Raw genomic sequence first — 13,749 nt, forward strand, 5'->3', positions numbered from 1 at the left:
GGGGTGGTCATGGTGAAACATCCAAACATTTAGTATCTCTGAAAAGCCCTGAATGTGCTCTGTACAGGACATCTAGACTGTGGCATGTATAGTCTCAGAAAAATTCACTAAAATATAATGTCCTCATATGAGGATGCAGGTCTCAGGACATTAATGGGTAAAAAAAAAAAGGACCTATTTTGGGTAAAAATAGGAAAGATAATACTTTTCTTAAAAGAAACAGGATTCCCTGAATTATCGTCATTGATATCGTTATCGTAATAAATACCAGAAATATCGTGATATATTAAGCCCATATCGCCCATCCCTAATGTTGAAGTATAATTCATTATAATCCGTAATTATGTCCCCACTGGATGCAAAAAATGCCTAGGTTATAATGGGTTTTAATGTTTTTGTCTCGTCGCTCCGGCTGGACAGGGCATCACAGTATGGTAGGGGCGTAACATATCCGTCACACGCTTGAGGTATTCAGCCAATCACAGCGCACTGGAGAGCTGGCCAATCAAAGCACACCTCGCTTTTCAGACCGATGAGCTTTGTAAAAATCGATGCATTTAAGAAAGGTGGGGCATAGAGGAGAAACAATGTACAGAATGTGGAAAATTATGTGTTTTTTTTACCTTAAACCTCATAAACACATTTCATTACACCAAATACACAAAATAATGTTCTTTTAAGCAACTTTTACATTTTAACATTTTACAATATTACTGTTTTTATTGTATTTTTGATCCAATAAATGCAGCCTTAAAGGGTTAGTTCACCTAAAAATGAAAATGGTCTTTAATTACTCACCCTCATGTCGTTTCAAACCCATAAGACCTCCGTTCATCTTCGGAACACAAATTAAGATATTTTTGAAGGTATCTGAGAGCTCTCTGACCCTCCCATAGACAGCAATTCTCATAGCTTCGTAAAATTACGGTTGAACCCCTGATGTCACATGGATTATTTTACCGATCTCCTTGCTACGTTTCTGGACCTTGATCGTTGTAGTACCGTTGCTGTCTATGGGAGGGTCAGAGAACTCTCAGATTCCATCAGAAATATCTTAATTTGTGTTCCGAAGATGAAAGGAGGTCTTACGGGTTTGGAACGACATGAGGGTGAGTATATAATGACAGAATTTTAAATTTTGGGTGAACTATCCCTTTAACCCTTAAATGCATACATCGGGTCTTTAGCGACCTGGGACATCATTCGCTACCTTCTCCCTCCTTCATTTTTTTAAGTTAGACATCAACTTTCTTAGTATTCATCAATCTATTAATTATAAACAATATAACCAGAAAAAAATAGTAAAATATAAAAGAATGCCAGTTTTCTGATACATTTTTTATAAAAAGTCTATAGGGTCGCTAGAGACCCGAGGAATGTAAATGTAGGTATTTTTTCCTGCGCAACTATATTTACATATCTGATGACTCAATATGTGCAATGCATCTTTTTTCCTCAAGGTGGCACTGTTTGATACACAATGATGACGTGACGTTTCACTCATAATTACCACAGGCATAAAATAAATGAATATCATCAGCAAAAATTGAAGTGGTTTGAATGGATTTACTGCAGAGCAATTACTATACGCAATGAAATATAAATGTCACTGTCATTTGATGCTGGATGTGGTGAATAAGCTGCCAGTGATCAAAATATTGAATATGAAGTCATTGAAAATTTGACTTTTTCAATGTTTTGAGAATATAGCTTGGATTATTTTACCGATCTCCTTGCTACGTTTCTGGACCTTGATCGTTGTAGTACCGTTGCTGTCTATGGGAGGGTCAGAGAACTCTCAGATTCCATCAGAAATATCTTAATTTGTGTTCCGAAGATGAAAGGAGGTCTTACGGGTTTGGAACGACATGAGGGTGAGTATATAATGACAGAATTTTAAATTTTGGGTGAACTATCCCTTTAACCCTTAAATGCATACATCGGGTCTTTAGCGACCTGGGACATCATTCGCTACCTTCTCCCTCCTTCATTTTTTTAAGTTAGACATCAACTTTCTTAGTATTCCTCAATCTATTAATTATAAACAATATAACCAGAAAAAAATAGTAAAATATAAAAGAATGCCAGTTTTCTGATACATTTTTTATAAAAAGTCTATAGGGTCGCTAGAGACCCGAGGAATGTAAATGTAGGTATTTTTTCCTGCGCAACTATATTTACATATCTGATGACTCAATATGTGCAATGCATCTTTTTTCCTCAAGGTGGCACTGTTTGATACACAATGATGACGTGACGTTTCACTCATAATTACCACAGGCATAAAATAAACGAATATCATCAGCAAAAATTGAAGTGGTTTGAATGGATTTACTGCAGAGCAATTACTATACGCAATGAAATATAAATGTCACTGTCATTTGATGCTGGATGTGGTGAATAAGCTGCCAGTGATCAAAATATTGAATATGAAGTCATTGAAAATTTGACTTTTTCAATGTTTTGAGAATATAGCTGAGATCGTGAATATGAACCAGATGCTGAATGTACTGTGGAAGTGCAGACGATAACAGCAATGGTAAAATCATCTGCTCAAATTGAACCCTTTTAAGTTTCACAAGGTAACGAAATATGCTTTATTTTATTCTTCTGTAATTGTTCTTAAAATATCAAGAGAGTTTTTTGCTATTGCAGCAGTTAGAGATCCATCCATGCTGTATATTTAGGTCCGGGTCGCTAAAGACCCGAATATGTAATAATGATTGACGAAACATTCATGCTTTTAAGGGTTAATGAGTAAAAGAGACTTCTTTCAAAAACATTTTTTTAAATCCTGCCAATCATAAGAATTTGATCAGTAGTGTATCTCTTTAACTCTTTAACATCTGATAAATGCCTTTTTCTAGACATAGTGGTAATGATCAGCTTGTGAGCAGATTAACCAGCCAGCTGTTCAGCTGTTTTGCTGCCTACAGAAACAATGACTTGTTTAAAATGTATCACTCAGAATTGCTGCTGGAGAGAGCAGGCGTGGTGTAGCACGGGCCGTGTGATCTGCAGTTCGTTTGCCCAGTGGGGAATGCCCTGGCACGCGCCCAGCTAGGACTGCCACGCGAACAGCAGCCCTCAAGTGGCCCCAGCCTCGGCGCCAGCCAATGCTGCAGCACCACTCCCTACACATTATTCAATTAGAGCCAGGCCAGGTGCCACTCAGAGCCCAGGGTCAGAGGGGAGCACTAGGGGCCCGGAGTCGTGCGTGTGTTCAGAAGCTATTTCCAAGTTGATTTTTGATTGATTTTAGGTTTCTGTTTTCAGCTGTTCTTTTTCTTCTTTTTTTTTAAAGGTGTGCATGCACCATTGTTGTATGGCTGGTTTGATGTTAAATTGTTTATTGTTGTTGTTATATAAATATTAATCATAAATAGAAATTATAATAAAAATATTTATTTTATAATATACGTATTTCAACAGTAATAGGAAATAGAAATAAAAATTAAACAATAAAATGTTTAAAACATTTTATACAATTTTATATATAGCAAATAAAAAATAACTATCAATATAATATATATTGATTTTAAATTTTAAAGTATGTGTTGTTGTTATTATTATTAGTAGTAGTAGTAGAAGTAGTATTACAGTATAATAAATATTATTAATAATATATAAATACACATCATTATTATTATTGTTATTATTATTATTTTAAGTGAAGGGGGAAGGAGCAGGAGGTGGGCTGCAGTCTGCAGATGTTATACTTAAACACACACAGGGTTTTTTTTTCCACTTGGCATTTCCAAGCAGATATTTGAACGACATGAGGGTGAGTATATAATGACAGAATTTTAAATTTTGGGTGAACTATCCCTTTAACCCTTAAATGCATACATCGGGTCTTTAGCGACCTGGGACATCATTCGCTACCTTCTCCCTCCTTCATTTTTTTAAGTTAGACATCAACTTTCTTAGTATTCATCAATCTATTAATTATAAACAATATAACCAGAAAAAAATAGTAAAATATAAAAGAATGCCAGTTTTCTGATACATTTTTTATAAAAAGTCTATAGGGTCGCTAGAGACCCGAGGAATGTAAATGTAGGTATTTTTTCCTGCGCAACTATATTTACATATCTGATGACTCAATATGTGCAATGCATCTTTTTTCCTCAAGGTGGCACTGTTTGATACACAATGATGACGTGACGTTTCACTCATAATTACCACAGGCATAAAATAAATGAATATCATCAGCAAAAATTGAAGTGGTTTGAATGGATTTACTGCAGAGCAATTACTATACGCAATGAAATATAAATGTCACTGTCATTTGATGCTGGATGTGGTGAATAAGCTGCCAGTGATCAAAATATTGAATATGAAGTCATTGAAAATTTGACTTTTTCAATGTTTTGAGAATATAGCTGAGATCGTGAATATGAACCAGATGCTGAATGTACTGTGGAAGTGCAGACGATAACAGCAATGGTAAAATCATCTGCTCAAATTGAACCCTTTTAAGTTTCACAAGGTAAGGAAATATGCTTTATTTTATTCTTCTGTAATTGTTCTTAAAATATCAAGAGAGTTTTTTGCTATTGCAGCAGTTAGAGATCCATCCATGCTGTATATTTAGGTCCGGGTCGCTAAAGACCCGAATATGTAATAATGATTGACGAAACATTCATGCTTTTAAGGGTTAATGAGTAAAAGAGACTTCTTTCAAAAACATTTTTTTTAAATCCTGCCAATCATAAGAATTTGATCAGTAGTGTATCTCTTTAACATCTGGTTGTCTGATAAATGCCTTTTTCTAGACATAGTGGTAATGATCAGCTTGTGAGCAGATTAACCAGCCAGCTGTTTGCTGATCATGCTGCCTACAGAAACAATGACTTGTTTAAAATGTATCACTCAGAATTGCTGCTGGAGAGAGCAGGCGTGGTGTAGCACGGGCCGTGTGATCTGCAGTTCGTTTGCCCAGTGGGGAATGCCCTGGCACGCGCCCAGCTAGGACTGCCACGCGAACAGCAGCCCTCAAGTGGCCCCAGCCTCGGCGCCAGCCAATGCTGCAGCACCACTCCCTACACATTATTCAATTAGAGCCAGGCCAGGTGCCACTCAGAGCCCAGGGTCAGAGGGGAGCACTAGGGGCCCGGAGTCGTGCGTGTGTTCAGAAGCTATTTCCAAGTTGATTTTTGATTGATTTTAGGTTTCTGTTTTCAGCTGTTCTTTTTCTTCTTTTTTTTTAAAGGTGTGCATGCACCATTGTTGTATGGCTGGTTTGATGTTAAATTGTTTATTGTTGTTGTTATATAAATATTAATCATAAATAGAAATTATAATAAAAATATTTATTTTATAATATACGTATTTCAACAGTAATAGGAAATAGAAATAAAAATTAAACAATAAAATGTTTAAAACATTTTATACAATTTTATATATAGCAAATAAAAAATAACTATCAATATAATATATATTGATTTTAAATTTTAAAGTATGTGTTGTTGTTATTATTATTAGTAGTAGTAGTAGAAGTAGTATTACAGTATAATAAATATTATTAATAATATATAAATACACATCATTATTATTATTGTTATTATTATTATTTTAAGTGAAGGGGGAAGGAGCAGGAGGTGGGCTGCAGTCTGCAGATGTTATACTTAAACACACACAGGGTTTTTTTTTCCACTTGGCATTTCCAAGCAGATATTTGATCTGATTCTAATCTGATTGGAATGGGATACAGACTGAGAATTTAATGAATAGTGTAATTTTAATGATGTAGAAGCTGTTTATGCGGTTACTTGTTGGGTCTCATAGAGACCTAGTGGTATTGTCTGCAAAAATCTGCCTGTAATCTGATTTGGGCTTAATGGATGGAGTTATTCCAAAACTCTGGAATGGGATAGAGGTGAGGATTGAAAGATTGGAAGGACTCTGAGTTGATGGGTAGGGGAGGGATGGAGAATTTGAATGGGGGTGATGTGGAGGTCACAGGATTTGGAGAGACAGTAGGCTGGTGATGGGTGGGGGAAAACAGGCAAACTGTAGAGGATTTGGAAAGACAGTGGGCCAAGGGATTGTGTTTCCCAATAACAGGCACCGACCCCGCAGCTCCGAAATGTCAGTGTGGTTTTATCTTTACAAACAATGTGAAACATTTAATGCTGCTGCACTCTGCGGGGCGCGTGGGATATCGGTCTTCCAGGATAGTAAGCTGCTGTAATCCCTTTTTTGTGTCCTCTTTCTTTACCAGTGGAGGTGTGAAGGAATGATAGCATTTGTTATTGTGGGCTTTTGTTGAGTCTCGGAGCATCTAGACAGAACCGCCATGAACTCTCTTCCATCCCTTCTGCCATTTCTCACCCTTGTTTTTCTTCTCTATTCTTTTTCCTGTAAACAACAGACTGTCCAATTCTATTTTAGATTGTTCTGCTGGCAGGAAATTGCCTCATATATTCAGCAAGATTTGCACTTCCATTTCTCTGTCACAGGTTGTTATCGGCGGTGCTAAGAACCTCAGAGGTGGAATCTCGAGCTACACGAGCGAGTCTGACTGAGCTCCTGAGTCCTCAGATGGGCAAAGACATTGTCTGGTTTCTTCGGCGCTGGGCCAAGACATACCTGTTGGTGGACGAGAAACTCTACGGCCAAGTGAGTTACCAAAATTAGGTCAATCAGTGTGTGGAAACAGCTGGCATGACGTCTGAAAGAAACTGTTTCTGTTTTGGCTTTGTTCAAAAATCACACACAAATTCCTGGAACCTAACCTAGACATTTTTATGGGACTTTTTATTACTTCTGACTCTTCCTCTGAGCGTTTGTCTTTTGTCTTTTACTTCTCTCCCTCAGATCAGTATGCCTCTCAGCACAGCATTTGGAGCGGACACGGAGGGAGCGCAGTGGATTGTGGGATATCTTTTGGAGAAAGTGATCAATAATCTGTCGGTGTGGAGCTCTGAGCCAGAGCTGGCTAATGACACTGTGGAGCTGCTGGTGACTCTGGTGGAGAAGAGAGAGAGGTTTGTGTCTGTGTGCTGGAGTAATGTGTATGTGGGCATCAATGAGGGCTAAATACGTGTCTATTTAGCCTAATGCCCTGCAGGACAGCTGCTCACTGACAGGCATAAGGGAGCCAGTGATGTGTGCTCATGTCTTCATATACTGTCAGGTGATACAAGACCAAATGTTTTTAATGTGCCCCACCTGCTGGTGGAATTGTGCTATTGCATTGCAAAGTGATTTCTTAAAGGGGTCATATGATGCGATTTCAAGTTTTCCTTTCTCTTTGGAGTGTTACAAGTGATTGTGCATAGATAAGATCCCTGAAGTTGCAAATACTAAAGTCTCAAAACCAAAGAGATATTCTTTATCAAAGTTAAGACTGCCACGCCCCCCTAAAACGGCTCGTTCTAACACGCCCCCACATATCTACCTCACTATGTGGATTTATTAGCATAATGCGCCCAAATGTTCACGCAAAGAAAGAAGGCGTGGTTTCAGTAACCGCAGTTAGTGTGGAAGCAGCCATGTCAGGGAGACGCTGTGTGTTTCTAGGCGAAAGCAAAAGCACTTTATTTGGCCTTCCGAAAGTAGATGCATTTAGGAATCTTTAAGATTACTTACAACAGAACAGCAATGCATTTTATGGACGACCGTTTCGTGAACCTAGGAGAGGAGGTAATTCTGACTTTGCTATGACAATCTGGCGCTTCTGAATCAGCTACTGTTTTGTTATTAGTTTAAGTATTTGCTATTGACTGTTCAAATGCAGAGTTTTGCGCATCGCGTGTGTGTGTGTGTGCGTGCGTGCGTGTGTGTGACAGAGAGTGAGAGAGAGAGATCACAGTGGAGTCAGCTGTCTTAACCATGGCTTGTGTACTGCAAACACATACCAGCTTCATCACTGTGTCTGTCACGCGACTCTGTTCCCCTTTCTGGTTCTGTCTTTACATTTATTTTGAAAGCTGAAGCTCGCGATTATGGTAAGGGCGTTACATTTCCGATGAGTGCTTGCGGTGTTCGGCCAATCACAATGCACTGGGTCAGCTGGCCAATCAGAGCAGACTGCGCTTGTCGGAAGGAGGGACTTTGTAGAAAACTAAGCGTTTGAGAGAGGTGGGGCATAGAGGACCTACAATAATGTACAGTATTTGAAAAATAATGTGTTTTTTGAACATTTAAAGCATGTCAACATATTCTGTTACACCAAATACACAAAATCTTTAAAAAAGCATCATATGACCCCTTTAACTTACCATTGCATAATGCTACATTAATAAATGTAAATTAACAGTAAATTGCACTGTATATCAATGCTGATCTTTTTAGAAAGAAATATTGCATTAAGCAGTAGTTTCTGGCATTTGCTAACACTTAAGTCCATTCATAAAGGGTTTTTTTTAGTAAAGAATGCTGCTTTTTGCATCAAATGAAAGCATAGTGATTAGGCATTGTCAAGCACAAAAAGCACTATGAAAGTGATACATGGAGAAAAAAAATGCTATGGAAGTCAGTGGGGAACCAGAAACTATTTAGTTACACACATTCTTCATTCTTCAGTTACACACATTCAAATATCTTACTTTGTGTTCAGCGGATTCATACAGGTTTGGAACAACTTGGAACAAATGATGACAGAATTTTTTTTTTGGTGGAACTATCCCTTAAAGTCACTTACTGAAAAGAAATCATTTTTTCCACTGTAACTGTTAAATCTTGTTCACATACACTAAAAGTTTGAGGCAGTAGGATTTTTTTTATGTTTTTGAAAAAGCTCAGTAAATATAAAAAAACAGCAAAATACAGTAAAAATTTTAATTTTGTTAAATGATTACTATGTTTGTTTTTATTTTAATATATTTTAAAATGTAATTTATTCCTGAGGCAAAGCTGAATTTTCAGCATCATTACCCCAGTCTTCAGTGTCACATGATCATTCAGAAATCATTCTAATATGCTGATTTAATGCTCAAGAAACTTTTATTATTAGTGTTGAAAACAGTTGTCCCTCTTAATATTTTTTTGTGAAAAAATTTTAAATTTTTAGGATTACTTCAACAGTTCAAAATAATAGCATTTATTTGAAATAGAAATCCTTTGTAAGGTTATAATTTTCTTTACTGTCATATTTGATCAATTTAATGCATACTGAATAAAAGTAAGTTAAAAAAACAAAAAATTTTAATGGTAGTTTATGTGCATGTTCAAACTTGGCAAATTCAAACTCTTGCAGGTTGCATAAATAATAGTGATGCAACACATTTGAATGTCATACAGGTCTGAAATTTCCTATGAGTGATGGAAAGATGATTTCTTGGGAGAACTATTCCATTAACTCTTCTGCAAAATGTACTTCCTTGATATGAGGCTTGTTCATCTGTGTTTATCTCAACTCATTCCTCTCTCACGGTTCAGGGCAAACATCGTGGTGCAGTGTGAGAACTGGTGGAACTTGGCCAAGCAGTTTGCCAGTCGCAGCCCTCCTTTGCATATGCTGTCCAGCACAGTCCAGCGGACCCTGATGAAGGCCCTTGTCCTGGGCGGCTTTGCTCACATGGATTCTGATACCAAACAGCAATACTGGGCTGAGGTGAAAAACAAAAGGATTATTGAGAAATATCTGGAAGGTCAAGCATTATGCTGAAGAGAACACAAAGCAGGGATAAAATGAGTTTAAGAAGCATGGCCTCATTACTCTTCGTCTCTTTCTTTCTGTCTCTGCACTGCAGGTACTGCATCCACTCCAGCAGCGCTTCCTCAACCTCATTAACCAGGAGAACTTTGCTCAGATCTGTCAAGAGGAAGCCGTGAAGCAGGAGATCATTGCCACTCTGGAAGCTCTGTGTGGCATCGCTGAAGCGACGCAGATCGACAATGTGGCATCTCTCTTCAGCTTCCTCATGGACTTCCTGTCCAGCTGCATTGGCCTCATGGAGGTCTACAAAAACTCACCAGAAACGGTCAACCTCATCATTGAGGTTTTTGTAGAAGTGGCCCACAAACAGATCTGCTACTTGGGCGAGGTGAGACATAAGCGCTTGCATTGATTTTGATGTGATCACACATTTTAGATGTAGCCTTTCATGCGCGGTATTTGTAGAGAAGACCGCATTCGTACTGCATCCTAAATATGTTTTTCTACGCACCACCTCTCTGTCTCCGCAGACTAAGTCTATGAAACTGTATGAGGTGTGCTTGACGCTGCTGCAGGTTTACTCCAAGAACAATCTGGGTCGCAAGAGACTAGATGTAGCCGCAGAGGAGGACCAGTACCAGGACCTTCTGCTAATCATGGAGCTCCTTACCAACCTGCTCTCCAAAGAGTTCATTGACTTTAGTGACACTGGTATGAGCGTTCATTCATGATTCATGTCATTTGCATCATAGTTTGTGAGCTGAGATGAAGAATATGCGTGTTTTGTGTGCAGATGAGGTGTTTCGTGGGCAGGAGCAGAGCTCTGATGCTGGACGGGCCGTATCAGCTGCTGATGTTGTGCTGTATGGGGTGAATATTGTGCTGCCCCTCATGTCTCAGGACTTGCTTAAGGTAAAATTTGACTTTTGAGAAGCATTTTGAAAGTTTTAATCAACTCAGATGTTCTTACATCATTTCATAGCAAACTCAGAAACTTGAAGTAAAGGGTGTGCTACTGTTCTGAAGTACTCCGTCTTTCTTTTTCTTCTACCCAGTTCCCTTCTCTGTGTAACCAGTATTATAAGCTCATCACCTTCATCTGTGAGATTTTCCCAGAGAAGATCCCTCAGCTGCCTGAGGAGCTCTTCAAAAGTCTCATGTGCTCCCTGGAGCTGGGCATGACCTCGTATCCTTGCTGTTTTTGTGTATAAAGAAGAGTTACATTATTTAAAGTCTGTGCTTGTTAAGCACATTGTGTTGGATTTTCATTGTTGAGAGTTTTTGTTGTTGAATTATAGTGTTTTTTCCTTAACACACACTGCAGAATGAGCTCAGAGATCAGTCAGCTGTGTCTTGAGGCTTTATCCCCATTGGCTGAGCAGTGCGCCAAGACACAGGAAAAGGACACACCCCTATTTATTGCCACACGACATTTCCTTAAAGTGAGTCACATGATGTCTAAACCAGTGGTCATCTGTTGTGGGTTTGTAACAGGCGATGTATGTTGCCATTCATTAAAGTAATACAATTAATAATTTCTTTCAAAAACAAAAGTCTTACTGACCCCAAACTTTTGAACAGTAGAGTACATAATACAACGACGAAGGAGAACATCTCAGCACAAAACAAGTAAACACATTTTATACCATATTTTCTCAAAATTCACAAAAAAAATAAGTTTTTCTATTGACAAGGCTGTCAGTAGGTATGGACTGACATAAAAGGGATGACAAATATGTCAGTATTATTTCCTGTCAGTATTAACTGAGAGTTATTGGCTGATGTCAATTATCTCAAAATGGTCCAACTTGCGCTAATGTCACTAACCTTCATTGTAATGTCATAGTCTGAGATTAATATACATGTATAAAATGTTGATTAATAATGTACATTTCTCTGTCACTCTTTCTTCCTCCACAGCTGGTGTTTGACATGCTGGTGCTCCAGAAGCACAACACAGAGATGACCGTAGCAGCTGGAGAAGCGCTCTATACGCTAGTGTGCCTTCACCAGGTACGTTTTATGCTTACAGTATGAAGTTTACCTGAAAGAAATGGATGATCTTGTGATGTATTAGCAGTTGATGCAAGGTTTAATAAGTGATGGTGTTTGTCTTAGGCGGAGTATTCAGAGCTGGTGGAGACGCTGCTCTCCAATCAGAGGGACGCCGTGATCTACCAGCGGCTGGCAGATGCGTTCAACAGCCTCACTGCCAGCAGCACGCCTCCAACCATGGACCGCAAACAGAAGGTGGCCTTCCTGAAGAGCCTGGAGGAGTTTGTTGCCAATGTGGGGGGGCTTCTGTGTGTCAAATAAGCCACTTCCTCCAGCAGCTGTCCACAACAGCTTCCCCTCTCCACTCAGAGAAGCCTTTCACCATGCCAAACCATGGAGATGCTCAGCTCCCGCCGCACAGGCTGAGACGCCTCTGGGCCTTCTGACACACAGAGAGGAGAGAGAGGCTGGCAAAGGCCGAGAGGGGACGGCCGGCCGTGATCATCTCAGTCTGATCTGACCATTTGTTTACTTTACCACTGAGAGCTCCTCAGATGAACATTTATGAAATGCAGGGGGGTAATCTTTCTTAAAACTGACCTTCCCCTTTTACACAAACAAACACACAGTCTTTTGCAGACGCTTCTCCTCGAGTGCCTTTGGTTTCTCACGGCTCGGATCCAGCTGTGTCTACAGTGACGAATAGAACCTTGTGGTACTGCTATCACGGTAACTAGGATTGTGAGCTGTAGTTTGCCATGATAACGAAAAAGCCTTTCCCAATGAAACTTTAATTGCAGGAAGGCCCTTTAGGAAAACCAAATCACTTTTGTGTTTAAGGGTGTATATATGTTTTCAAAAAAGACAAAAAATGGAAGTGTTTAAAAGGACTGAAAGGTTTTTATAAGATTATAGTTGACCGAGCTTTGAATTTTTTTTATTGTAACTTCACCTGAAGGACAAGGGGGACTAGTTTGAGTTTTTCTTTCGGATTTATTTGATTGATTGTAGTTTTACTCTTTGCCGTTGATCATTTCGCCCCGATCGCAGCAGTATTACTGAAAGCGTTCTCAACAAAAATTCATGTCTGACAAATCATGATGGACATTTTTCAGATGATCACATGATGTTTCCAATAAGGTTTTATTTTTCAAAAATAACCTCAACAAGGTTCCACTTAGACTAGCACATGCACACTCAGAGTCAAAGTTGCTGTAGCAATAAAATACCAAAAATTATGATCGAGGGATGTCAGTTGTTTTATTCAGGGCATTTGATGGTCTTTATTTCCATTGTTCAAAGCACTAATTGTTATTTTGGAATGCCTGAAATGATCTGTAAAGTGTATATAAACTTGCTATAAAAAGTGAGTCGTCTTTCTTGGTCTACATTTTCAATATGTTATCTGTCTGAATGAAATGTCTGGTCTGGAAATATGCTCGCTTAAAAGGGGTCATATGATGCTGCTAAAAAGAACATTATTTTGTGTATTTGGTGTAATGAAATGTGTTTATGTGGTTTAAAGTTTAAAAAACACATTATTTTCCACATACTGTACATTATTGTTTCTCCTCTATGCCCCGCCTTTCTGAAATGCGTCGATTTTTACAAAGCTCATCGGTCTGAAAAAGCGAGGTGTGCTCTGATTGGCCAGCTATCCAGTGCGTTATGATTGGTTGAATACCTCAAGCGTGTGATGGAAATGTTACACCCCTCACCATATTGTGATGCCCTGTCCGGCCGGAGCGACCAGACATAAACATTAAAACCCATTATAAACGAGGCATTTGTTGCATCCAGTGGGGACATAATTACTGATTATAATGACTTGTACTGTCTTTTTACGCATTGCGTTGCATTGCATCGCGCCGCATAAACAAAACTCTGTCTGCATTTGTGCCACTCTACTGCCCAAAACTCGCTTTTGAATCATAAGTGGCAACGAAAAACACAGTGGCCTAGCGTGAGGGGAAGCCCCAGCTTAGCGTGCGCTGAGGCCGGGATAGAGTGAACTGAGGCGGGCTGGACTCCGCTTCGTCCACGGTGAAAGTTGATGTACTTCCTCAGCGACCAGCACGGATCAGCTCCAGGCATGACGAAGCGGATATCGTCCTCTTTTGGAAGACCAAACAAAGTAGTTTCACTTT

The 13,749-nt window shown here is 39.0% G+C and overlaps 1 protein-coding gene across 1 annotated transcript in view; it reads left to right on the forward strand.

Annotated features, from left to right (window-relative positions):
• Positions 1-12,972, forward strand: part of LOC107597380 (exportin-4-like) — a 69,369-nt gene extending 56,397 nt beyond the window's left edge. Inside the window, exons 14-23 of the mRNA XM_016288405.1 lie at positions 6,465-6,624; positions 6,823-6,992; positions 9,388-9,562; positions 9,702-9,995; positions 10,138-10,318; positions 10,401-10,519; positions 10,663-10,793; positions 10,932-11,049; positions 11,528-11,620; positions 11,726-12,972. Coding sequence (XP_016143891.1) covers positions 6,465-6,624; positions 6,823-6,992; positions 9,388-9,562; positions 9,702-9,995; positions 10,138-10,318; positions 10,401-10,519; positions 10,663-10,793; positions 10,932-11,049; positions 11,528-11,620; positions 11,726-11,923 — 1,639 coding nt within the window. The 3' untranslated portion in view covers positions 11,924-12,972. The remainder of the gene's footprint in view (positions 1-6,464; positions 6,625-6,822; positions 6,993-9,387; positions 9,563-9,701; positions 9,996-10,137; positions 10,319-10,400; positions 10,520-10,662; positions 10,794-10,931; positions 11,050-11,527; positions 11,621-11,725) is intronic.
• Positions 12,973-13,749: the final 777 nt, after the last annotated feature.

Source organism: Sinocyclocheilus grahami, unplaced genomic scaffold (assembly GCF_001515645.1).
Source record: "Sinocyclocheilus grahami isolate Dianchi unplaced genomic scaffold, SAMN03320097.WGS_v1.1 scaffold231.1, whole genome shotgun sequence".
NCBI classification, from domain to species: domain Eukaryota; kingdom Metazoa; phylum Chordata; class Actinopteri; order Cypriniformes; family Cyprinidae; genus Sinocyclocheilus; species Sinocyclocheilus grahami.